A 24,953-nucleotide genomic window follows, 5' to 3' on the forward strand; every position below is an offset into this window, starting at 1 on the left:
ACTGCAGCGAGGGGGGCCTGGAAGCCATGTGGGCCTGTGGCCCCGGGCTCCCATTTCTTGTCCCCTTACCTCAAAGCCCAGTGTGCGGGCTCCTCTGTGTTTCCTGCATCCACACACGGGTGGGGGAAGTCAAGGGCGGCTCGCGTGGGACCCTTTGTTTGCCGAGTCCCTGCCAGGTGCTTGGTGTGGAGAGGATGGGGTGCTTGGGACCCTGTGCTCCGTGGATGTGTTGCTCTGCACTCTGGGGCCAGTGACTGCTCCTCGGGGCCCTGCTTTCCTCCTGTGTGCCCCTCTCCCAAGGCAGTTGTGACATTTGCACATCTCTTAGCCTCTGCCACCTGTGCTCAGTAGATTATTCCCAGTGGAGAAGATCGTGATTTCTGAACCTTTCCGTACCATGACTGTATGTATGGTCACGTTCTTGCCGGCTGTACGTATGCCGGAGGCCTAGGATGTGCTCCTCTGGCCCCAGGCTATATTTCTGTGGGCATTGGAGGTGGGGCTGCCGCTGCTTAGTGCTGTGGTTCTGCTACCTGGCTGCCGTGGGGTCCGTATCTGAGCCCGGGGGTCCGTTTTCCTCCACCCCCAGCGCACAGGGGCATCTCGGCTCGGTTTAAAAGGAAACGTGCCCAGCAGGCTCACCCGCAGGCCAGCTCTAGAGGTCTCACTTAGGTCTGTTGACCGCCTGGTCTCTGCTGCTCAGATCCCGGTCAGCCTCTGCCAACGTGCTTTCCACGGCCCAGATTAGGGGCTGTGGTTCAGGGGAGAAAAGAGGGGGACTTCTGTCATAGGTTCCGGTCAGCGGTTCTTCCCTTCTCTGTCCTTGGCTCGCATCGCCCATACCCTCAAAAAATCTTCCAAACGTCTCATCTTACTGGATAAATTATGGTATGTACATTCAGAGAAACAATGTAGCATTTTTTTTAAAGATTTAAAAAATATATATTTTATTTATTTGACAGAGATCACAAGCAGGCAGAGAGAGAGAGGAGGAAGCAGGCTCCCCGCTGAGCAGGGAGCCCGATGCGGGGCTCGATCCCTGAACCCTGAGATCATGACCTGAACCGAAGGCAGAGGCTTAACCCACTGAGCCACCCAGTCGGCCCTTAAAAAGATTTTTTATTCATTTGGGGGAGCCAGAGAGGAGCAGTGGGGCAGGGCAGAGGGAGACGCAGGCTCTCTGCTGAGCAGGGAGCCTGACATGGATGGGGGTCGATCCCAGGACCCTGGAGCTCATGACCTGACCCGAGCTGAAGGCAGACTGTGCTTGACCAGTTGAGCCACGCAGGCGCCCTAGAGCGTAGCCATCAAGAACAAGGTAGAACCATGGAAGAAGGGTCCTGTCAAGGCTCAGTAAATAGGAAAGTGCAGAATCGTGTGGGATGCTCTCCGAATGGAGCTATGGCCTATATGCCTGGATATGCACAGAAAATCCTAGAAAGGGGTGTCTGCCTCTGGGGAGAGGCCTGAGCAAGGGAGACGGGATCCACGCCCCGCCACGCTGCTTCCCTGGTCAGGGAGCAGCACCTGCACCTGGGGGCTCCCGATCCCAGGCGAAGAACCTGCACCTTCTGCCCCCTCCCCAGTCTGCGGGTTAGTCTCCGGTGGCCACGAAGGTAAGCTAAAGGCCGTCACAAGGCCGCTTTGAGGACGTGCAGCACAGACACGGCTGCTGCGCCCCCAGCGTCGCCCCACTGTGACACGCGACCCCAAGGGACCCTCACGCGTCTGCAGTGCGCGTCCGGCTGCAGCCCTGTCCCCACGAAGGGTCGGCCCCGGCCCCGCTCCGGGCGGGAGGGCTCTGTGGACCTCGTCCAGCCGGGGCTCCCCGCGTGCGTCCTCCGGCCTGCGTACGGCCGCGGCTCCGCGTGCTCACGGCCCGGCCGTCCGGGGCCGCTGTCGGGATGCCCGCTGGTGGGCAGGGGCCGCCCCGGGGCCGTGCAGCCCGGGGAGCCATGGGCTTCCTCCGCGTAAGCAGCGGCCCCTGTTGTGCGGGCAGGACCCAGCCGGCCGGCTCCCCGGACGGAAGTGGAGCCCGCCGCAGTGTGGCCGGGCCGGGGATGGGCAGCCCCGCGAGTGCTCGGTGGGCTCCCTCCCCAGGTCAGGCCAGCCCTCCCCAGGCCTGGCTGCTCTCTGGTCGCCGCCCGCACACACGTGGGCACCCGGAGGGGCAGGTCGCGCTTCCGAGAAGTTTCTTCCTCACTGAGCACGTGCTCTGTTCCGGCCGAAGGTCCGCGCGGGGCGGGAGAGACCGTGAGCCCAGCGGCAGTCTGCGGAGTCCCCAGCTCTTCCCGGACAGGCCACCGCCGCCCGCCACGATGCGGCTCCGCGGCCTTCCGCACGGTCTCCAGCAGCCTCAGCGCCCCGTCCGTGTGTCCTGTGCGGACAGCTGTGCGTGCCCCACGGCCAGCAATGCGCCGGCATCCCTGCGGGCCAGCCTGTGGGCCAGGAGGGCATCCCTGCGCAGCGCTCCCGACCGGCCAGGCCTGCAGCGCAAGTAAGGCTGGTAAGATTCTGCCTCGGGGCCACGCGGACCCGGGACAGCGGCACCGTTTAGAGAGGATCCGAAGTGGAAGCATTTACTGTACTTGTCAGCACAGCAGACTGAGATCAGAGGGGTCTTTCGAGCAGCCGTCTCGTCTGTGCCACAGCCCGCGCAGGGTCCGGAGCAGGGAGGTAGCTCTTCGCGTCCTCCTGTCTGTCCAGCTCCTCGGGGGCTTGGCTGTCAGCCTCCCTTCCTGTCTTGGCTGCTTTCCGTCCGTCTGCCTCTGTTCCGTGTTTCTGCTGGGTGCCCCGCCCCTGCAGGCGGCTGTGCTGTCTTTAAGCCTGGGAGCAGGGGTGAGGGGACGCAGAGGCTTCACGGGCTTGGGATGGTCCCTCTGGTGCTTGGACAGAAGTGGTACTCTTAGTTTTCCTTGGGCGTGTATTCCCTTAATTCGAGTAAATACAGGCGCCGAGGTGAGTCTGCTTGGTTAGCGGGCAGTCGCTCACGTGGGGAGGACCTTGCACTGCAGGGCAGGTGGGGGCCGGGCCAGTGGAGGGGGGAGATCTACTTAGTCCCAAGGGAGGTACCACGTGGCTCATCGCAGAGGGTACACATCGCAGAGGGTACAATGTGGCATCTCGCATGGGGGTGGCCACACCTGTCGGGCGGGAGGGGAGCCCCAGTGGGTTCCTGAGGCCAGAGACAGGGCACAGTCACCAAATAGATTTAGTCAGAGAAGAGCAGTGGGGTGGTTAGAATCTTGGAAATGTTGAAATGATGAAATAATGTTAAACAATTAAGATTGTGTTTCTGAGTTCCTTATTTGGACAATTGAAAACTGTTTGTGGTTCTAAGCGTTTTATCCCAGGTCGTGTGGACCGTTGGAGGAAAAGCTGGGATTTCAACCCAGCTATCAGCGCAGTCAGGGTCTGACCCTCAGTGTCCCCCACTCCCTCCAGGGCCTCCCACATCGCCTGGTTTCCTTTTGTCAGCCAGGAAAGCCGGCTGCGGGAGCTCGGCACTGAGTCAACACTCAGCAGTGTTTTATTGCACCATCTGGATGCACTCACGTGCCCTCTCCTGTGTCTAGAAACACGAAGATGCGTGCGCAGCAAAGGACAGCAGGAAGGAGTGTGTGCCCTTCCCGCGGAGCGACAGAACGGGTGAGCTGGCGGGTGCCACAGATCGCGGTCACTTCCATCCAGATTTCAGGATGAGACGTGTTCGGCTGCGTAGTCTGGGATTTGTGGTTCTGGGAGGTTTTGTGTGTCTCTTGAAGGTGTCAAACTATGACTCGGGGCGGACACTGCTAGTGACTTTTTTTTTTCCCCGCTAGTGACTTTGTAGGCAGTGCCCCTTCCCCATTTTATATGGAGACACATATGTCTAATGTGGAATTCCTGCCAAAGGTTTTACACTTTAAAGATTTTATTTAATACTTGTTTTCAAATATCTCGGGGTGTGCCAGATATCTGCTCCTTACAATCAAACCGTTTCTTGGGATTTTGAGTCTTAAAATTTTTCTTTGTTCGATGGCTTGGGATGTAGTCTACGATTGCCTGTGTGCTTTAGAAAAGCCACGGGCTGGGGGGTGGGCTGGGGCTCGTGGCCCCAGCAGGTTGTGTGGCAGAGTCTTCTGCAGCCTTCGAGGGCTGCGGCTCTCGGTGTCTGTTCGCCCACTCGGGAGGCTCGCCTGTGTGTCTGGTCGAACAGCAGCAGCCACGGAAGTGTGGACGGTCCCTGAGCCACGTGCTGCACGCCAGGCAGGCTGTAAGGGCTGCCGTCTTGGGGTTTGCATCATGGCCTGTGAGCACTCTCTGTTTTGTTCAGTTTTTGGTGTTTGTCAAGAGCCTTTTATCACTTATTTATCTGAAAATTGGCTGGCCCCCGCCCTAAGAATTCGTAGCCTTAAGCAGAAATTAAAAATGCGTGGGAAGGCTAAACCAGCACAAGGGGGTCCCTCCGTGAAAGACAGCTGGGTACTAATGTGTCTTTAATTCTCGGTTAACCCTTCAGGGCTGCACCGGGTAATCAGGGGCATTTTGGTGGCTGAGCACAGGTCAGCTCGCCGGAAGGGCGCGTGGAAGAGCCGGCCAGGGAGAGCGTCGTGAGCCTGGGTTCCTGTGCGCAGTCCTGCGCAGTCCCGGTCTGAAGCCAGGGGCTGGGCGGGGCTGGGAGGTTGGGTAGGAATTGGTGGTACCTTCTGTGGAGGCGTGGCCCGGGCTGGAAGTCTCCGTGGGCTTCTGTGCCACAGACTGTAGAGCACTGTTTGTTGTCCCTGGATTTGACCTGCTTTATGGAAGGATTTTAAAATTGAATTGAAGAAACACATTTGAGGAAATGTTGAACAGAAAAATTTTTTTATACGTTTGTGGATGAGGAGGGTACAAGTAAGAAAAGAAATAAAATAAAAAGTATCCTTTAGGTGAGTAACAAGTTGGGTTAAACCCAAAGAAAAGTATTGAAAGGCACCATGTTGAAACAAGTCCCGGAGCATTTATAAGTGTTTCCACTTGTGAGCCTGTGCTGTAGGGACTTGGGGGCGGGGGCGACAGGAAGACGGTGTGTTTTGGGAGACCTGCTCTGGGCGTGTGCGCGCAGACTGGGTTTTCGAGTCCAGGGAGCATTCGGAGTTTGCACTCAGAGGAGGTCCTCGTGGGGAGCCCCCAAGTGTCTCCTGAAATGTCACACATTTCCCAGACCACCGTGTCGGTACAAAATGAGCAAGTCTTCCAGTGTCTTAAAAACAAGGACGAGGGGCGCCTGGTGGCTCCGTGGGTGAAGCCGCTGCCTTCGGCTCAGGTCATGATCTCAGGGTCCTGGGATTGAGCCCCGCATCGGGCTCTCTGCTCAGCAGGGAGCCTGCTTCCTTCCTCCTCTCTCTGCCTGCCTCTCTGCCTACCTGTGATCTCTGTCTGTCAAATAAATAAATAAAATCTTAAAAAAAAACAACAAGGATAAGCGTTTCTCCGAGGCCAGGCGAGGACCCTGCCCGGGACGGCGATCTGCACTGAGAGCGCACAGAAGGAACATGGAACACGGACCCGCGTGTGCTTCCGTGGTGTCAGTGGTGACAGATCACGGTGACCGCGGACGTTCCAGAAAATGACACACTTGACCTTGTGCTTTTTAGACCCTCATCCTTTTTTTTTTTTACATTCATGTATACATTTTTATTTAAATTCTTACATTATCCTTAAAGGCCAGTCAGATATTTTCCAGAGACAATGTTGGCATTTCGGAGGCTTCAGAGGGATGGGCACTCGGGGAGGTTTTTATTCTTAGCTCGTTTGCCGAGCTTCTTGCTGGCTCTTTGCTCACGGTGCAGGCGGACTGCGTGCGCCCGCCGCAGAAATGGAGCCCTGCTCGGAAGGTGGGGAGCCCCCCCGACCGCAGCAGTGTAGCCTCCCGGGGTGGGGGGCCACTAGCAGCCCCCATAAATGCCAGACGTGGGCAGATCATTAGCCTTTCACAAGGGGCTCCAGGGCCGGGAAGCATGGGCTCGCAGGAAGAGCCACGGGGACGGGGAGACTCTGCCAGCAGTGGCTGCCCCTAAAGTAAGGATCCAAAGGAGCATGTGCACCCCAGCGTTCATAGGAGCCTTGTCCACAATCGCCAAACTGCGGAAAGAGCCCAGATGTCCATCGACAGATGAACGGATAAAGATGTGGTTCATGTAGACGATGGAGTATCACTCAGCCGTCAGAAAGAACGAGCTTTCGCCATTTGCGTCGGTGTGGATGGAACTAGAGGGTATCTATCGTGCTAAGCGAGATCAGTCCGAGAAAGACAAGTGTCATGTGATTTCACTCATACATAAGTTTAAGAAACAAAACAGGAACACAGAGGACGGGAAGGAAAAATACAATCAGGGAGACGAACCGTGTGAGATTCTTAATCATAGGAAACACACTGAGGGTTGTTGGAGGGGGCGGTGGGTGGGTGGGGTAACGGGCTGGGGTACCGGGGGATGGCATGCGGGAGGGCTCGTGGCGGAACGAGCACTGGGTGTTGTGTGCAACCGTCGAGTCCCCGAGTTCTTCCTCTGAGACGAACAATGCGGTGTGTGCTGACTTACTGAATTCAAATAAAAATACAGAATCTTAAAATATTCCTGAAATGGCAAAATGCGGAACAAAGGAGGGGCGCTTGGGCGGCTCAGTCGATGACGTCTGCCTTTGGCCTGGGTCATGCTCTTGGGGTCCTGGGATGGAGCCCCAGAACGGGCCTCCTGCTCGGCGGGAAGCCTGCTTCTCCCTCTCCCACTCACCCCTGCTTGTGTTCCTTTGCTCGCTGTCGAATGAGTAAAATCTTTAAAAAAATACCTGTCTGTGTGTCCGTAAGACCAAGGAGAAGAGCGTGTTAGCGACGGTCAGCGTATGAAGGACCGATGCCGATTAGAGCCGTTCCTGCCCCCAGACGGCTCGGGCAGCCGGGGATGAGTGAGTGAGGCCGCGACCTTGCACACAGGGTAGCTGAAAAGTAGCTGAAGACCAGCTGTCAGAGTCCAGCAGTGGGGGCAGGCGTACAAGCTGTCCGCGCGCACGCATCCGTGTCCCGGATGTGTGTTTCCGAGTCTGGAGCGTGTCGTATCCAGGTCACCCCTTCCCGAACACAGATCCCACTAGCAGTCGTCACGCGTGAGTGGACGCGACAGGTGACACAACAGCAGGAAGCACACGCCTTGCTGTGCCGGTGGGACGGGCCCTCCCGTCAGCCTAGCCTCGGGTTCCCGAGTCCAGGGGACGTCCGCAAGGAAGCCCAGGATGAAGGCCGCCCTCTGCGAGCCTGGGTTCCTTGGGGAAGTGAGAGCCTGTCCCGCGAGCAGGCAGCTTGGTGTGTCTGTGGCGGCGGTGCCCCAGCGGTGGGTCCTGACCACCGCCCCCCCCCCCCCCCCGATGCAGAGCCGGGCCAGGCTCCAGCAGACAGCAAGGCCCCAGCGAGGGGGGGGTGGGAGTGCGTGGTGGTGGGTGGCTCGGGGCGGGTGGGCCGTGTGCAGCCGCGTTTGGAGACGCAAGCTGGTCTCCCGTGAAGGCCGCTCTCCATCCAGAAGTCTGTGGCCATTGAGCGTGCGGTTTCCTGCCCTCCCACGGCCCCATGAGCAACCACGTGGCTGCGAACCTCACCCTGCCGCAGCGAAGAGCATGCTTTCAGGACAGACCAGACACCACCGCTCCATCCTGGTTTCTTCAAGTTTGTTTTAATATCAGCACGCAATTTTGGACAAAAATCCTTACACAAGTGTCGGGTCAGTGCTTCTAAAGCCTATTTTCCATTACGTTCACAGCGCACGCTGGTGGGTCGGGAGGTTTGTCCCATCCCCGTGGGGAGGACCCCCAGCCGCATGGTGTGCTGTGCCCCGCGTGGAAGCCGTGACAGCGCCGGGAATGGCTCATGGATGTGCAGCGTGGCAGACACCCTGAGGCCACCTGTGGTCCCGGATGCCACCCTGTCAGTTCTGCAGTAACGTGAGCAGGTTCATGAGATCCCCGCCCCGGGTGGAGGCTGCCCGGTGAGCGTCTCACCCAGGCCTGAGCTTGCCCAGCGCCAGGCCTGCTGCAGCGACCGTGTCTGGGGCCCGGCACAAGGAGGCAGCGCACCGGGGGAAGAAGGCCCTTCCCACTGGTTGCTCCCTCTGAAATCCAAGGAATCTGTCTTTTGCTCCGTACCCAGCAGCTGCTGCTCAGGATTTTTCCGGAAAGGAAGGGGCTGAGCCCCGCAGAGGACACAGGGTGGAAGGGTCTGCTCTGCAGGGGGCTCAGCTCGCCTGTCCCCCCGAGACCGTCAGGGCGCCTTCTGCCTTCGTTCCTCCTGCGGCAGGGAGAGGCAAAGGCCCTGTGGCGCCGCCTGTGCCCTGCCCCTGAGGCTCTCCACCCCCAAGCAGCAGCACAGCATGGCCCAGCACTCACCTGGGTGCAGCTCTGGCCCCAGCCCTCCTCCCCAGGCCGGGCACCCCTCCCCCCCCTCCCACACTCTCCCCTGCCTGCACGCTGTTGTTCGGTCTTCCCAGACGTGAGACACGGGTCAGGAACGCCTCGGCCTCTTACCTTGACGGCTCGCTCCAGCTGGGACAAGGCCTCCTCGTACCGCGGGACCAGCGGCTGCAGAAGCTCGCTGGGGATGTCCTGCCGCGTCATGTCTGGCACCCCGGCTTCCGCTAGCATGCGCAGGAATCTCCTCTCCTGCAGGACAGTGAGCAGAAAGGGTCCCGTTTTCCACGAGCAGTGCTGCCAGCAGAGCCCCCGCCCCCCGGTTAGACTGCAGCAGACGGACCTGCACTTTGAGGAGCAGAGTGAAGGCCTGTCCAGTTCTCCCAGCGCGGGCGGTTCTTCCGACCCTGAAACCAAGCACAACTACCTCCAGGACGATGGCGCACGGGGGTCCGATGGGACGGGGCTTCCCTCCATGGATTCTCCCTCCAAAGGCATGGGACCCTCACCGGTGCACGTAGGTGCGCAGGTACTGGGGGGCGTCGTAGTTGACGACCAGCTGCACGCCCTGCACGTCAATGCCTCGAGCGGTGGCGTCTGTGCTGATGAGGCTGGGAGACACCGGGGGCTGTGGGTGGGCCCTGCTGGAGGCCGGGAGCCCCCGACGCCCTGTGCCCATGACCCCGCCTGAGCCTGCCGGGGAGGCCTCCACGCGGAGGAGCCGAGTCTCCCGCAGGAAAGCCCCCTGCAGAGAGCCCAGGCTGCTACCCAGCTTGAGCCGTCTCCCCCCGTCTGCAGGCACTCACAGCTGAATCTTGCCCTGCTCAAACTGCTTCAAGACCGCCTTCCTCTGGCCGGGCCCGCAGCTGGAGGAGAACTCAGCCGCCGTCACGCCTCCGAAAGCCTGGACTAGCAGGAAGAGCCTGGGTGGGAAGCGCCAGAAAGAGCAGAGTGGGCGGGGCCTGGAGCCCGTCTCCCCTCTGCTCCCCTCTCCCCCCGGGGCCTCACCTGTGGGAGTTTTCTCGGGAGTTGGTAAAGCAGAGGACCCTTGAGAAATTCTTCTCCAGGATCAGGTGCAGGATGGCCAGTGGCTTAGTGCGGAGGCTGCAGGGCACGTAGTGGTGCTGTGGGGATGGCACAGGGTTGGCCAGGCCCCAAGCGCCGGAGCGGCTCCCCCTTCCCGCCCCTGCACACCCCCCTCACCGAGAGTCCGGCTGGGAAGGCGTACTTCCCGCCCGAGTCCCTGTCTGCGTCGCTGTCTCTGGGGTCTCTGCGCGCCAGCCCCGTGGAGAAGAGCCAGGGCTGGTGAAGGCCCAGCTGCTGTAGCTTCTCCGGATTCTGGGTCAGGGTGGCCGAGAAGAGCAGCTTCTGCAGAGGCATCTGAGGACAAGAGATACTGAAAGGGGAGCGGGTGGTGGGACAGCAGTCTCAGCCCGGTCAGCTAACCGACAGAGCCCTGGCCACCCCCTTGGACCCTGACCGCCCCAGAACAAACCGGACCAGCCTGAGGCCGAGCGGGTCTCAGAGACAGAGGGGAAGCCGGACGGGGCTGTGCTCGGGCGGCCGCACCGAGAACAGGGCAGGACTCCGCTTCAGGTACCTGGCGGCAGTGGGAGCCTGGGGCTGCCGCCTCTGGAGCAGGACAAAGGGGTCCTTGGCACCATCACTCGGGAAGGCTGCCTCCACCACCCGGGGCAGCCAGGACTGGTGCATGCTGTCTATCATGCGGTCGGCCTCGTCGATGACCTGGGGAAGCAGGAGGCCTGGTGTCGGGTGGCTGAGGCCAGCACCAGCTCCAAACCCCGGCCTTCCTCTGGGGTGCAGCATACCAGGAATCGGAGGTGCAGGAGGCTGAATCCTGGAGTCTGGTCGATGTGGTCCACCAGGCGGCCCGGGGTGGCCACCACCACATCAGCCAAGCAGCGGAAGCCGTCTGCTCTGAGGAGCAGAGTGGCTCAGCCAAGGGCCCCACGCCAACCCCCGCAACACCACAGGGAGCCTGCTGACAGGGTTCAGACAGCCGCTCCCTGTTCCCTGAGGAGCCCCTAGGCCCCCAGGACCTACGTCTTCTGGACGAGACTCTCCTGCTCCTTGACCAGTGACTTCTGCCCAGTGATCAGAGCGACACGCAGAGGTGTGGCATCTGTGTAGATGTTGAACACTTTGCACACCTGGAGAAGAAGCGGCCGTTCACCACACTGGTACGAAGCAGCACGGTGACACAGATCCTAGGTCTGACCCAGAGGCATAGGGTGCACGAACCTGCTGGGCCAGCTCCTTAGTGGGCAGCACAACCAAGGCACGGACCTGGCAGATGGCTCGACCGAGCAGGGCCTGGTGGGGGATGAGAGCCCCCTGTCAGCAGAGCCGGCTCCCTGCCTGCAGAGCCCCCTCGGAGGCTGGGGGTTCTTTCACTGACCTGTACCACAGGGATGACAAAGGCCAAAGTCTTCCCGCTGCCGGTCGGGGCGGAAACACAGAGGTCTCTGGGCCAGTAGCCGCCTCTGGCAACCAGAAACCCGTCGGCTGTGCTCTCCAGGAGGGCAGGGATCACTGCTGCCTGGACTGGGACAGAGGAGGAGGAGACGCAGGTCACAACGGGCACCGATACTCCGGATCAACACAGGCGCCGAACCCACGAGTAGCCTTGCTCCTCCTCAACGATCTCTAGGCCGTTCGCACTCCAAGACAGCACCAGAGCCTCTCGGAGCATCAGGCCCGGCGGCCAAAGATGCCAAAAACCCAGATGGCACTCGAAGCTGGACATGCCTAGCAGCCCACGTTCACAGCTGCTGCACTGTGGCCTTGTGCGGCTCTTGGTGCAGACGCTCTTCAAGGCGTGCCTGTCCCGGCCCCCAGCACCTGGGAAGTAGGACGAGATGCCGTGTGCCCGCAGCTTCTTCTGCATGTCGGGGTGCACTGCGGGGATGTGCTCGATAGGCACCGAGTCTTCAGTGACACTCTTTCCAACACAGCTGGGTTCAGCCAACCACGAAGGCAGGAAAGGCTGGACCTACCGTAAAGAGAAGGGGCCCGGTGAGTACTCTAGGATCCGTGGTGGGGAGTGAGACCTGCAGAAACCAAGCTCTGGCTCACTCAAGCTGACGAGCCCACAGCAAGGCCGGCGGACCACTCTAACTAGTTTCCCTACGGCTCCTCTTCCCCAGCTTCCACACAGCCTTTAAAGGAATTTGGAAACGCACAAGAAAGTGCCAGTCCCCTGAGCAAACCCCCCCCGGGGGTGGGGGCTTCCTCTCACGCTCAGGATCACGTCCACACCTGAGGTGTGCCTGCAAAGCTTTCCATGACATGAGACTCCCTTGCCCCCGACCTCATTTCCAATCACTGTGAGCCCTAGCCACACACAGTTCTGTTCCTACACACTGAAGCTCACAGCTGCCTCAGGGCCTTCTGAGTGACCCCTCCGCTGTGCGTCTTACCCCGGGTTATCCCAACGCAAGGCGGACCTCCACACAGGCACGGACGTGAAGGTGCCCGCACCCCCCACGCACCGGCAAGCCCACCGCTTCCTTCCCGCAGTCCCAGTCACCCCAGGACCCTTCTGTTCCGCCCGGGCTTACTGAAAATCTCCACCCCAATTAAAAGACCAGCTTGAAAGACAGCAGAAACTCATTTTCTTTTCCAAGTGGGATAGGAACTCCTTACAGTAGACACAGGTGACTCGGGTTACTTTCAGACCCGGCTCTGACAACTGCAAACCCGCTGAGCTATACTCACGAAACCGGGCTTTCCTACATCCAAACGCGGAGGTACTGAGCTTGCACAGGGCGTGGACACCCGCAAGGAAAATGACCGCACAACTCGGGGGGACGCTCTTCACCTACTGAAGGACCCTCCCCGGTCGCAGGCGCGGGCCTGCGGGCTGCCCCCAGCACGCGCGGGACGGGCGACGGCCACGCACACCCCCCTCCGGGCTGAAGCCAAGTCGTCGGACGCTTCCCCTCCCGCCCCGGGCCGCTCACCTTGGGCGCCCCGCTTCTCCCCACGGCCCCGAGGAGCAGGGCGTGGGCTGGAGGCCCCGACGCCTCTCCCGGGGGCCGTCCGCCTGGGTGCTCCGGCGGCCCCGCGCCCCCGGCGTCCGCGCCGCTCTCGCCCGGCGCCTCCTCGCTGCTCCCTGCGCGGCAGAAGCGGGCCCGGGGGCGGCGCGTCAGGTCCCCGCGCTCCCCGGTCGCACGGCCGCGCCCCCGTTCCCGCCCGGACCGGCCCCACCTGCGCGCACGTCCTCGCCGTCCACCTTCGGCCGCTTCCCTGGCGGCGCGTGCGGGCTCCCCGGCGCCCCGCCGCCTTCGCGCCTCCGCGGTCGGCGCGGTCTCCGCCGCCGCCGCCCCGCCGCCTCCGCCGCCCGTGCGGCCTCGCGCTGCTGCGGCTGCTGTCGCTGCTGCCGCTCTCGGGCCCGGCACTGCAGCCGCTCCAGCAGCGCGCGCGCCCGGCCGCCCGCCTCGCTCTCCGCCCCGGCCGCCTCGGGGCCCGCGTACCGCGCGACGTGGAAGAGCGCCATGCCCGCCGGCCGGACGCGCCGCGATGACGGCGGCGGCGCGGAGCGGTGACGTGGCGGACCGGGCGGCGGCGGCCGCTCCGGGCGCGGGGAGGTGACGTCACAGCGGGGGCCGGGCGACGGCGGCCGCGTGCGGGCGGCCCCTTGCGCGGGGAGGTGACGTCAGCGGGCGCGCTGGGCGCGGGCGCGCGAGGCCGGGTTCCCGTCGCGTGCGGCGGCGGCATGGAGCGCGACTCCGGCCCCGAGGGCGTGCGCCGGGCGCTGGGCCGCCTGCTGGAGGCGGTGCTGGCGAGCCGCGGCCAGGCCAACGCGGTGTTCGACGTCCTGGCGGTGCTGCAGGTGGGGACGCGCGGGTCGCGGCGGCCGGGGTCCCGGGGTCGGAGGCCGGCGACGGGGCCTCGGGGGGGGCGGGGGGCGCGGGCCGGAGGCTGGGGGGGCGGGGCCGAAGTGGGGCCGAAGTGGGGCGACCGCGACCGGCCTGTCCCTGCAGTCCGAGGACCACGAGGAGACCCAGGAGGCGGTGCGCGCGTGCAGCCGTCTTTTCGGGGCCCTGCTGGAGCGGGGAGAGCTGTTCGTGGGCCCGCTGCCCTTCGAGGACGCGGTCATGGCGGGTGAGCGTCCCACGGCCCCGGGCTGGCTCAGGGCCCCGGGCTGGGGTCCGGCTGGGCTGGGGTCCGGCTGGGCTGGGGTCCGGCTGGGCTGCGGGTCCGGCTGGGCTGGGGTCCGGCTGGGCTGCGGTCCGGCTCGGCTGGGGTCCGGCTGGGCTGGGGTCCGGCTGGGCTGCGGTCCGGCTGGGCTGGGGTCCGGCTCGGCTGGGGTCCGGCTGGGCTCGGGTCCGGCTGGGCTGGGGTCCGGCTGGGCTGGGGTCCGGCTGGGCTCGGGTCCGGCTGGGCTGCGGGCCCACGCTCTGGGAAGGCCGGAGGAGACTCGTCCCCAAGCTGCGCCTCGGGCCCAGGGTGGGCGGAGGATGGTGCTGGGGGCCGCGGGGAGACAGCCCTGGGCTGGGTGACCACAGCGTCCGCCTTTCTGGCCGGCATCTGGTGAAGCTGCGCCACACATTCCCATCCTGGGTCGTTTATGTCTTGGGGTCTAGTGAGGGGTGACAGACCGTGCTCTGGAGGGAGGAGGTTCTTTCTTCCCACCCCAGGTCAGTGTCCCTGGCGGGGCTGAGGGGTGGGCTGACCTGGGGCTCCCTGCAGGCTCTCAGGGAGCTACACGCAAGTACAAGGTGTGGATGCGGCATCGCTACCGCAGCTGCCTCAACCGCCTCCAGGAGCTCCTGGTTCACCCGTCCTTCGAGGTCAAGGTGAGTCCGCTGACCTCCCCCGCGGTCCCTGCACCAGGCTGTCCACAGGCTCGGACGCGGGGCTGAGGCTGCCTACGCCTCCGTTCCTGGGCCCACCTGAGGCCGCGTGTGGGCCCAGGAACGTCCCGTGTGGTTGGAGTTCTGGTGGCTGGTGTTACTCGTGTCCCGGTGCTTGTGGGAATGCCGTGTCAGGCGTACTTGGGTTCACGGGCTGGGGAGTTCTGTGGCTTGGCCGGCAGCGGGCGTGAGCGGGGGTCAGGGCATCTTTGGCCACTCTGCTCCCCGTTGTCCGCAGGAGCTGGCTCTCAGCACACTCATGAAGTTTGTGCAGCTGGAAGGAGCTCACCCCCTGGAGAAACCGAAGTGGGACGGCTACTACCTGTTCCCTCGCCAGCTCTTCAAGGTGGGGAGCGTTGGGGCGGGAGGACGCAGAAGCCTCCGGCCAGAGCTGGGGTGGGGCCTGGTGCAGGGGTAGTGAGTGTGGTGCGTTTGCCAGACTCTCCACGCAGCAGGGGGTGAGCCTGCCGGCTCGGTGGTCCCCTCGGGTGGTCGCTTGGCCGTGGGCTGACACACCGAGGGCCCCTTCCCCGTCCGGCATCTAGGCGGTGGTGGAAGGTCTGCTCTCTCCGGAGGACGACTGCTCGCTGCTCCTGGCCCGGTTCCGGGAGTACCTGGAGCACGACGACATCCGCTACCACACGATGCAGGCGGCCACGGACACTGTGGGCCGCGTCACCGACAGGCACCCGGAGGTGAGCCGGCTGGGTCGTGTGGCTGGGGGAATGGGTGGGCGGTGGCCATGCCCGTGCTCAGGCCAGGCCTTTGCAGGTGCCGCTCACATTCTGGAACAACGCTTTCACGCTGTTGTCGTCTGTGAGTCTCCCCAGCCAGGAGCGTGGGATCTCCAGCTTCTACGTGAAGCACGGGGGTGAGCATCCCCGGGCTGGCGGGCGGGTGCACGAGGTGGGCTGCCCCTTTCCTGCCCGTCCGCTGACCGCTGCCTTCCTCACAGAGCTGCCGCGCACGTGGAAGGTCGTTCATCTGAAGGTGAGGTGCGCCAGAGGGGTTGGGGGCCTCCCTGGGACAGAGGCTCTTTCCAGGCAGAGGCAGCGTGCGTGGGACAGGAAGAGGACTAGCTGCCCTTCCCCTGGCCTAGGCAGTTGCGGGGTTCCCTCACAGGACAGGGGCCAGGATGGGGGAGGCGCACCAGTACCTGGTTTCCAGACTCTCTGCGGGCAGTCACAGATGGGACGCTTATTGCTTCCGTAGGGGGGAGGATCCAGGCGGGTCATTTCTTGTGTCATTGGGAATTCTTGGATTTGGGGTTGTGAGTTTCTCCTACCACAGGGCAAGGGGGGAGGCAATATGGGCAGTGTCCCTTCTGAGGGCAGGGGACTGGGGTGGGTGCCTTGTGTCCTTGTATGCAGGTCTGACCTTCCCCCCCCCCCCCCCCCACTGTAGGAGCACAGGAAGGCTTTCCAGGGGATGTGGCTCGGCTTTCTCAAGCATAAGGTAGGGGTGGGAGGGGCCCCTTGGCTCACAGGGTTCTTGGAGTAGGGCAGGTGCACCCACACCTTTTGCTTTCCCGCCAGCTGCCCCTCAGTCTCTACAGGAAGGTGCTGGTAATCATGCACGACTCCATCCTGCCACACCTGGCCCAGCCCAGCCTCATGATCGACTTCCTTACCCGTGCCTACGACGTGGGTGAGTGCCCAGCTCCCGCGTGTCTGCTGCGGCCTGGGCTCCGGCAGCTCAGGGCTCTGCCCTCCCTCCCGGGCTGGACTGGGGAAGCCAGGTCTGTGGGCTGGTGGCCTCCAGCTTTGATGGACTCCTGCCCCAGCTGGAGGGGTGCGGTGGGCTGGGGCTTCACAGCCGCACGTGTGTCCACAGGGGGAGCCATTAGTCTCTTGGCCTTGAATGGACTTTTTATCCTGATTCACCAGCACAACCTGTGAGTGCTCATCTGGGCTGGGCTGGCTCCGGGGGCGGTGGTGGGGGTCAGGCTGGAGAAGCCTGGGAGAGGGGACGGAGCCCCTGGAAGCCACTCTCTGTCTCCTCATGCCTGCTTCCACCCCTGTGCCTGCTGCTCACTTACACGCCCCCCCCAGCGAGTACCCCGATTTCTACCGGAAGCTCTACGGTCTCCTGGACCCGTCCGTCTTTCACGTGAAGTACCGGGCCCGGTTTTTCCACTTGGCCGATCTCTTCCTTTCGTCCTCGTGAGTGCTGGGGCAGGGCTAAGACCCAGAGCGGGGACCGGGGTGCTGGGCAAGGGGGTCTCACTCACACCCACCGTCCCGCCCAGCCATCTGCCCGCCTATCTGGTGGCTGCCTTCGCCAAGCGCTTGTCCCGCCTGGCCCTAACGGCGCCCCCCGAGGCCCTGCTCATGGTCCTGCCCTTCATCTGCAACCTGCTGCGCCGGCACCCCGCCTGCCGCGTCCTCGTGCACCGCCCCCTGGGCCACGGTGAGTGCAGTGGGGGTTGGGGAGCCCGGGGGGCCTGCCCCCAGCAGCCAATACACGGGGCCAGTTGTGGAGCAGGGCCTGGTCTCGTTCCTAGAGCTGGATGCCGACCCCTATGACCCCGAAGAGGAGGACCCCGCCAAGAGCCGAGCTCTGGAGAGTTCGCTGTGGGAGCTGCAGGTGAGCACGGCGGGCGGGTCACTCTGCCTGCCGCGCCCCCGCTCGACCTGAGCCTGGGCCGGTGTCCGGAGCAGGGGGAGGTGACATCACATGCTTCACAGGCTCTCCAGCAGCATTACCACCCTGAGGTGTCCCAGGCTGCCAGCGTCATCAACCAGGCGCTGTCTGTGCCCGAGGTCAGCATTGCCCCACTGCTGGAGCTCACAGCATTCGAGGTGAGGGCTGGGGGGACCCTGGGGCCTGGGTGGCTGGGGTGCAGGGACCTCGCGGTACGGGCGTGTCATCTGTCTGTGTCTTGCAGGTGTTCGAGCGGGACCTGAAGAAGAAGGGCCAGGGGTCCGTACCGCTGGAGTTCATCCCCGCTCGGGGTCTGCTGGGCCGGCAAGACGACTTCTGCGCGCAGCACTTCACACTCAGCTGACCCCGTGACTTCCCCGCCCCCCGCCCCATCAGTGGTTTCGTGGGAGAGCCAACAGGGTGGACTGTGGGCAGTGAGGGGTCTGGGGAGGCGCTGAACCTGTCTCCCGGCTCCTGTGGCGGCCGTGTCCACGGGCTGACGTCCACAGTGCCGGCCCGCTGTGTGCACCGGCAGCCCCTGCTCCCTGCTGCCGCTGGAAGGTGCTGTCCAGGGGCCTCTCCGTTCACCGAAGCCTTGTGGGGGGTAGGCTGGGTGCTGGGGGGGGACGGGCCTACAGAAGTGGCTTCTGCCAGCCCTGCCAGCTTTCCTGGGCACCCCAGACTCCCCGGGGCCCCTTGTATCCTGGAAGGGTCTGGGTCAAGCCCTCTGCCTTTCCGCTGGAGTTGGACTTTGTGACCCAGGAGCGACAGTGAGGGATCTCTGTCCTGCTTAGTCTTGGGGCGCACAGGGAGCGCTCAAGCCCGTTCCTGGCCAGGTCCTGAGGAGGACCCCTTTGTCCCCTGATCCCCGGGTCCCAGGGTGTGTGTCCCCCATCAGAGAGAGTTACAGCTGAAGGCCGCTTACTGTTCCATTCTGTCCCCCAGCGGAGTGGGTGCCGGCGGCCATGAGCCAGCCAATTATTTTGGTCCGGTGTGTTCCTTCGAGGCCCCGTTTTTGTCAGGCGAGCCTGTTTGAATGCAGGTTCCTCTGGAAAACCCGCTTGTCTGGGGGCGGAGGAATTCCGTGTGTGACGGCAGTTTCCGTGGCCTGTGGGGCCTGGCGGAGGCACAGGTGGGGGTGGGAGACCCTGCTTGCCTGCAGCCTCCTGTCTGAGTTCCCGGCACAGCCCCTCCCCACAGGAGCGCCCTGGGGCCACAGTGGGCTGTTGTTTGGCCTGGTTGGCCTCTAGGGAGCTGCTCTGGTGGCCGAGGACCTGGTGTGCCTGGTGTGGGCTTTGACGGGGTGGCGAAGGAGCGCTTCACCTCTGTATAGGGTTGTGCGAGTCCGGGACGCTAGCACCCGTCCCCAGCTGTACTGCGGGGCTCCGTCCTAGGCCGGTTCCTGCCGCAGGGCCTTTGCTCTGCTGTTTCCACAGCTGTCCCTTGCGCCGCCCTGCTCTTCAGACCTCGGGCTGGGGGGGCCTTGGGGAGGGTCCACTTTGTGTGATGGCTTTGTGCGTCCCATGTGGCACCCACCGCATCGCCATGGCCCTGCTCTCCTGCAGGAGTCCGCGGATTGTCCCTGCCAGCTTGTCACTGACCTGCCCCTTGCCTCAGCCCCGGGGCCCAGGACTTGCCTGGCACAGAGGAGGGGCTCATGCGCATTGTGGGGGACTGTCCTGAGGCTCCTGGCTACCAGATGTCCTGCCTGAGCTTCCGTGTGCGGACACCAGGGGGCCGTGTGGGTGGGCTGAGGGCTCACTGATTAAGAAACGCCATTGACTTTTAAATTATAAAAGGCTTAAGCAAGTTTTCTTGTCTGCCTCCCCCACTCCTAATTCAACATCGTGTGTTCTGTGTAGACCTCGTTTTGGCAGGTTTGGGGACTCCCACCGCCTGGACAAAGGCCGCTGTGCCCCCTGACCAGTGGGGCTGGGCAGCTGCACTTGGGCACATTTGGTATTAGGCTGGTGTTTTTTTTTTTAATTTTACTTTAGCTTTTCAAAGGATTTTATCTGTCGAGTGAGTGAGCAAGCGTGGGCGGGGGGAGGGGCAGAGGGAGAAAGAGAGACCAGCAGACTCCTGGCTGAGCTTAGAGCCTGACCAGGGTTGCGGGGAGGGGTGGTGCTGGATCCCAAGACCCTGAGATCATGACCAGAGCTGAAGCGGAGTTGGGTGCTCAACACACCGAGCCATTTAGGCCCCCAGGCTGGCCTTTCTCCCCCTCTAGCCCTGGGTGGTTGCCCCTGGGGAGCTTGGCTGAGTGGACGCAGGGCAGGGGCAGTTGCACCGGGGTGGCCAGGACAGCCTCTCAGGCTTCTGGGCTGGCAGCCTGAGCACCTGACAGATGTTGGGGCTCTTGGTCCGGGGATGTTCGAGCTGGAACGGTTGGGGACTCCAGAACCCTCTGGGATCTGAGTGACAGTGCTGGAGTGAGGCCTGGCGGTCATTGTCCTGGGAGTCTACACATCTCCAGGAGGTCAGGCAGCACCGCGTCTGCACGGAGGGCCCCTTCACCGGTCCCGGCAGCCCCCGGGCCGTGCCACCTGCTCTTCCAGGGCCTCCTTACTTTCTGGGGCAGCTTGTGGCCGTCCCTGCGGGGGCAGCTGCCCACCCCACATGCGGCATGCATGTCAGTGGTCTGAGTGCTACCTGTTTCTCCTGGGACCTGGTCGGCGCCCAGTGCCCAGGACGGTGCTGGTTTCCTGCAGCGGATCTCGGGTTGGCCTTCCGGGGCTGGTTTGAGTTGCTGTGGGTTCTCCTCTGGTGCGGAGGCCTCTCCCTGTTGGGGTTTGTACCATGCTGATCACGAGTCCGTGAGCACCCCAGGGACCGAGAGGCCAGGGGCGGGCTGCTTCAAGCTGTGCCCTCAAAAGCCCAACAAGGCTTTCCCGGAAACCCGTTGCTGGTTCGCTAATTAAAACATGGTTCTGGGTTCATATATCACTTCAATTACAGAAGCAACACAAAGCTAATTTTAAGACTTTCAGTGGAAGGTGCATGGGAAGATGGGGAGGCGCCGACCTCGGGTCCAGCCGCTCTGGCGGGACGCGCGGTTCCCAGCCTGGGTGCCTGACTCTTAACACCTGCTGCTCCAGCGCCCGCACTGCCGACCTGGGTGGTCTGGAGCAGCCGCTCACACCCCACCGGCTCCTGGGAGTGCCCGCGGTCGGCCGGCGCAGGCCGTGCTCTCTGGTGCCTCCGCCTGGCCACCCAGCCCACAGCCCTACCTCACGGCCCGTCCCGCTTCGTTTGCCGCTGGGGATGTTGTCGTGCCCTAGCTCGAGCGGGAGCTTTTTAAAAAGCACGTTATATTTTTTAAGGTTTTGTTCATTTGTAACAAGGAGAACAAGAGGGGACACAAGCACAGGGGAGCTGGAGAGAGACGAGGAGAAGCGGGCCCCCCGCCAAGCAGGGAGCCCAGCACAGGTCTCCCTCCCAGGACCCTGGGACCATGACCTGAGCCGAAGGCAGACACTTAATGACCGAGCTGCCCAGGCTGCCCAAAAGACCACTTTTTTTGGAGGGGCTCCTGAGTGACGCAGTGGGCCCAGCGTCCCGCTCTCCGTCTCTGCTCAGGTCGTGAAATCGTGCTCCGCGGCGTCTGCTGGAGGTTCTGGTCCTCTGCCCCTCTCTGCACGTGCTCTTTCTGAAATGAAATAAGCAAATCTTTAACAACAGGTTTTGGAATTTCAGATACACTATTAAAGTGTGCTCTATGCAATATTGGGGATATGGTTATAAAAATTGGGATGAAATCCCCCAATCTAAGTTAGCCATTTTAAAATGCCTGATTCAGCGCCATTTGGCCCGTTGATGCCTGTAGGTACCGTCTGGATCTAGTTAGACCCCGTCACCTGCTTCAGGCAGACGCAGCCCCCAGTAGGCGGGCTAAGAGTCAGCCCTCGCCCTGGGGCAGGGATCAGTAGCCCTGGTGGACACGGGCTGAGTCCCCGCGCTGTGCTCTGGAGGAAGAAGGTCCTGTCCCAGCCGCCCTGTGTGCTGTCTGCCCTGCAGTCTGGGGTCTGCAGACCCGGAGCAAACGGGCCTGGTCTGGGCCTGGCTCCCGGGAAGGACGCAGGCCCAGAGAGCAGGGAGGGATGCCTCCAGAATGGAAACCGTCGGAGGCAGCATTGGATGGAGCGTCCAGAACTGATGTCCAGGCCCCAGGGGCAGCAGGAGCCTCCCGGGTAAGGACCAGTGAGTCCAGGTCATGGCAAGTGGTGGTCACGGCCTCTCCTTGACCTTTCCTGGCACCCACCCCTCGTGCCGGCTCTTACTACCTCCCATGAACCTCCGTTCTGCTGTGTCCCGAGGGGTCAGGAAGGGGTTTCCTGAGCCTGGAGGTGGCCCTGTGGCAGCTGTCCCGCTGTGCTGGAGGCAGAGGCCACAGCAACGACACAGGTGCAGACAAGACAAAGCACAGAATAAGACAACCGTTCCCCAGATGAGCAGCAGCGTTCCCCACCAAGACGGCCCTGATCCCAACCACTGATTTCTGAAGTCCCCGAGGCCGGTGTCGGACCGCTCAGGGCGCTCCCCACGTCCACGTGAGACCCGAGAAACGTGACACAGCAGCAGGCGTGTCAGGGACGAACACACCACGTTCTGAAGCTGGAGGCTTCGCTGTCTCAGATCTCAACACACACCACAAAGCTGTCGGGATCGTCGCAGCACGGGGCTGGCACGGAAACAGACCCGGATCAGCGGAGCAGGACAGACAACCCCAGAAGTACACCCGTGCCCTTATGTCACTTTATCTACGACAGGGGAGGCAAGCATACGCAGTGGGGCGAAGGCAGTGTCTTCAATACACGGTGCTGGGAGACGGGCACAGCCACGTGCGAAAGACTGAAAGTGCGATGCTGTCTCACGCCGCCCGCCGAAATGGGTCTTCAGTCCACTGGAGTCCGAGGGTGAGCCCGACACCGCCCAACTCAGAGAAAACACGGCAGTAATTTCTTGGACACCCACCCCGGCACTATTTCTCAGAGACGGATCGTCAAACAAGGGAAACACGGAAAGCTAAGCTCTCGGGACCGCACCAGGTAACAAGCTTCTGCCGAGGAAGGAAACCGTCGACAAAATGGAAGGACAACCTGAGAAGATGTTTGCAAACGACAGAGCCAGTAGAGGGCCAGGATCCAAAATACATACGGAGCTTATAAAACTCAACACCCCAAAACCAAGTAGTCCACTTTAAAAATGGGCAGACGCCAGGAACAGACAGTTCCCCAGAGAAGAGGCCCAGACGGCCAGCAACACCGGAGAAGACGGTCAGCATCGCTCAGCACCAGGGAATGCACATCAGAGCCGCAGTGGGGTCCCCGCGCACCCGCCAGAGTGGCCGGTATCAAAAAGACAAGAAACAACCAATGCTGGAGCGGATGTGGAGAGAGCGGAGCCTCGTGCGCTGTTGCTGGGAATGCAAACCGGGGCCGCCACCGTGGAGACACTACGGAGGTTCCTCCAAAAAACAAACACAATTACCGTGCGACCCAGAAGCTGCGCTGCCGGGTTCTTCCCGAAGAAAATGAAAACAGGAATTTGAGGAGATCCGCAGCCCCCGTGTTTATTACACTATGTACAATAGTCCAGTCGATGATGTGGGGCGTGTACACACACACTCACACTCACACAGTGGAGTATTACACGGTCTTAATGATGAACGAAATCTGGTCACTAGAAACAAGGTTGGAACTGGAAGGTGTTAACTGAAGGAAGTCCGAGAGGGAAAGACAATGTCCCATGATTCCACTTATTCTGGAATCAAAAAAAAACCAGACACAAACTTGGGAATACAGACAGGAAACTTGTGGCAGCCAAAGGAGGGGGAATTGGAGGGAAGGGAACACTACGGGGAAAGGAGAAGAGGCACCAACGTCCAGTCACAGACAAGTCACAGGCACGAAAAGGACTGCAGAGGGAATAGAGCTGCCGATACTGTAGCGTCCCTTTTGGTGGCTGATGAGAACTACAGCTGCCATGGTGGGACAGAACTGCGAGTCGCTATGCTGTACACCCAAATGTGAGATAACATTGTACGTCCACTACAACAAATAATTTTTAAATATCAAAAACTTGCTTTATTTAAAAACTTTAAAAAGAGACTATGAAAAGTTCCAGCAAAGCGAATTTAACAGAGTCTATACGACCAATCACTTCTCTTGCTCTGCTGACATAAATAATGAAGCAAAGGTTAGTGAAACTTGATCTAATTTGCAAACAAATTAGTCTTACTGTGATTCACAGAAATGGGGGTGTTTGTTGAGAGAAAAATTACACATCCACTGTAACCTTAATACGGAATTTTGGGTGTTAGATTGTAGTTCTGTTCATTGTTTTGAGGTTTTGATTTCTATCTGTGAGCAGCTCTGGATCCCGAATCCTTCCAGGTTCCTCCAACATCAGACTCCAACTCTCCAACTAACGTTTCCCGTTTTCTTCTGTCTTTCAGACTTGAAATCATGGGACACTGAAACTGCGAGGTCCTGAAATCTCACAAACTAACTATGAAGTGCTCGATAGAAACTTCAGAAAACCCACATCATAGCTCACGCGCAGACCATCTCTGAGCCTGTTGCCGTGTGGGCCGCTCGCAGGATCCCCGGAGACGTTCCAGCTGCAAACCGAGAAAACTCTCCAGCTGCCGCCGCCTGCCTTCCCTCCCCTGCAGACGCTCCGACCCCGACGGCTAGAAATCCTCCCCACGGCCGCCCTCAGAGCTCAGAAGCCGGTGTATCTTTGCTTCACTGTTTTTCTTTGTTTCCATAGAAATACCTCATATATAACACCTGGTCACCTGGTGAATTGTGCTGCAAATTCATGATTTATGCTTGTCTAAAATGTACCAAAGCTGCCTGCCTTGGACATTCTTTGTGTCTCAATTTCATCACTGGATCTCCGTGCACATGCCATAAAACTCGTTTTTTTCTCGTGTGAATCCTGTCAAGTTAACTCTTCAACCAGCCAGAAGAACCTTGAAAGACAGAGAAAACATTTTCCTCCCCTGAACCCGTAGCCAAGGCTCCTAGGTGTCGCCCGACGAAGAGAACCCCTGCACGACCGCAGATCCCGCCAGCTGTGCCTCCGGGAGGAACACGCACGCAGTGTCGCTGAGGGCTCACATTTCATGGATGCCATCGACCCCCAAAAGCCCACCGTGACACCTGGACTCTAGACACACGCCCTGTCGGAGGTGCCCGGCTTCCCAGCCCGCACACACACAGCGCACAGCCTTTCAGCGGCTCCGGAGCACCTGGGACACCCAGGTCTGGAGAACGCGGGCCAGTCCCCAGCCGCGCTGATCCCCCCGGGAAGCACGGAGCCCACTCACAGTGTCTCACTGAGACAACAGCTTTAAAGTAGTGACATTAGGGGTACAGCATGGCTCAGTCAGGGAAGCATCTGCTGTTGCCTCAGGTCCTGATCCTGGGGTGCTGGGATCGAGCCCCACATCGGGCTCCCTGATCAGAGGGGAGTCTGCTTGTCCCTCTCCCTCCGCCCCTGCCTCCACTCATGCTCTCTCTCACTCTCTCAAGTAAATTATTTTTTTAAGATTTTATGTATTTATTTGAGTCACAGAATGAGAGAGAGAGCGAGCATGTGAGTGAGGAGCGTCAGAGGGAGAAGCAGACTCCCCGTGCAGACAAGGCTGGGGGACAGCAGATCGGATGCACAGAGAGGCCACCTCGGTGGCTGGATGGGGTGGCCTAGAGCCACAGCGGCAGACGGCCTGGGGACAAGCACAGTGACCGGGCTGGGGCAGTATCGCCACATCCTGTGTGTTCTCAACAAGCCCCAAGCCGGGGCCAGCGGAATCCGGGCCCCTCCGTGAGGTTCCCACCCAGGGCAGGATTGGCACACAGATGCTCCCGGCCCCTCCCTCGGGGTCAGGGCTCTAAGTGTGCCTTGGTTTGCGTGGACCCTGCGGCTGGCCTGACACAGCATTCCCTGTCACCGTGCAAGCCAGGCAGCCACCGCTAGGGCAGCTGAGGACCACGGATGGGGACCCCC

General features: G+C 61.5%; 2 protein-coding genes across 2 annotated transcripts; one reads left to right on the top strand and one right to left on the bottom strand.

The window, feature by feature from the left end:
* Positions 1-7,665: 7,665 nt before the first annotated feature.
* Positions 7,666-12,951, bottom strand: DDX51 (DEAD-box helicase 51). The gene is made up of 15 exons (XM_059139606.1): positions 12,646-12,951; positions 12,399-12,550; positions 11,185-11,428; positions 10,835-10,980; positions 10,678-10,749; positions 10,480-10,586; positions 10,245-10,353; positions 10,016-10,161; positions 9,619-9,811; positions 9,424-9,539; positions 9,222-9,338; positions 8,925-9,026; positions 8,759-8,822; positions 8,533-8,667; positions 7,666-8,296 (listed from the first exon to the last, which is right to left on the bottom strand). Exons 1-15 carry the CDS (start codon positions 12,932-12,934, stop codon positions 8,270-8,272), a joined length of 2,019 nt encoding a protein of 672 aa, XP_058995589.1. The 5' UTR covers positions 12,935-12,951; the 3' UTR covers positions 7,666-8,269.
* A 151-nt stretch (positions 12,952-13,102) lies between these two features.
* Positions 13,103-18,747, top strand: NOC4L (nucleolar complex associated 4 homolog). Its single transcript, XM_059139608.1, has 15 exons — positions 13,103-13,270; positions 13,422-13,542; positions 14,131-14,237; positions 14,533-14,640; positions 14,840-14,989; positions 15,066-15,165; positions 15,250-15,284; positions 15,699-15,749; positions 15,830-15,941; positions 16,128-16,188; positions 16,346-16,456; positions 16,543-16,703; positions 16,798-16,880; positions 16,982-17,095; positions 17,182-18,747. The coding sequence occupies exons 1-15, from the start codon at positions 13,154-13,156 to the stop codon at positions 17,299-17,301; spliced, it is 1,551 nt and encodes a 516-aa protein (XP_058995591.1). The 5' UTR covers positions 13,103-13,153; the 3' UTR covers positions 17,302-18,747.
* Positions 18,748-24,953: the final 6,206 nt, after the last annotated feature.

This window comes from Mustela lutreola, chromosome 11, assembly GCF_030435805.1.
Source record: "Mustela lutreola isolate mMusLut2 chromosome 11, mMusLut2.pri, whole genome shotgun sequence".
NCBI lineage: Eukaryota > Metazoa > Chordata > Mammalia > Carnivora > Mustelidae > Mustela > Mustela lutreola.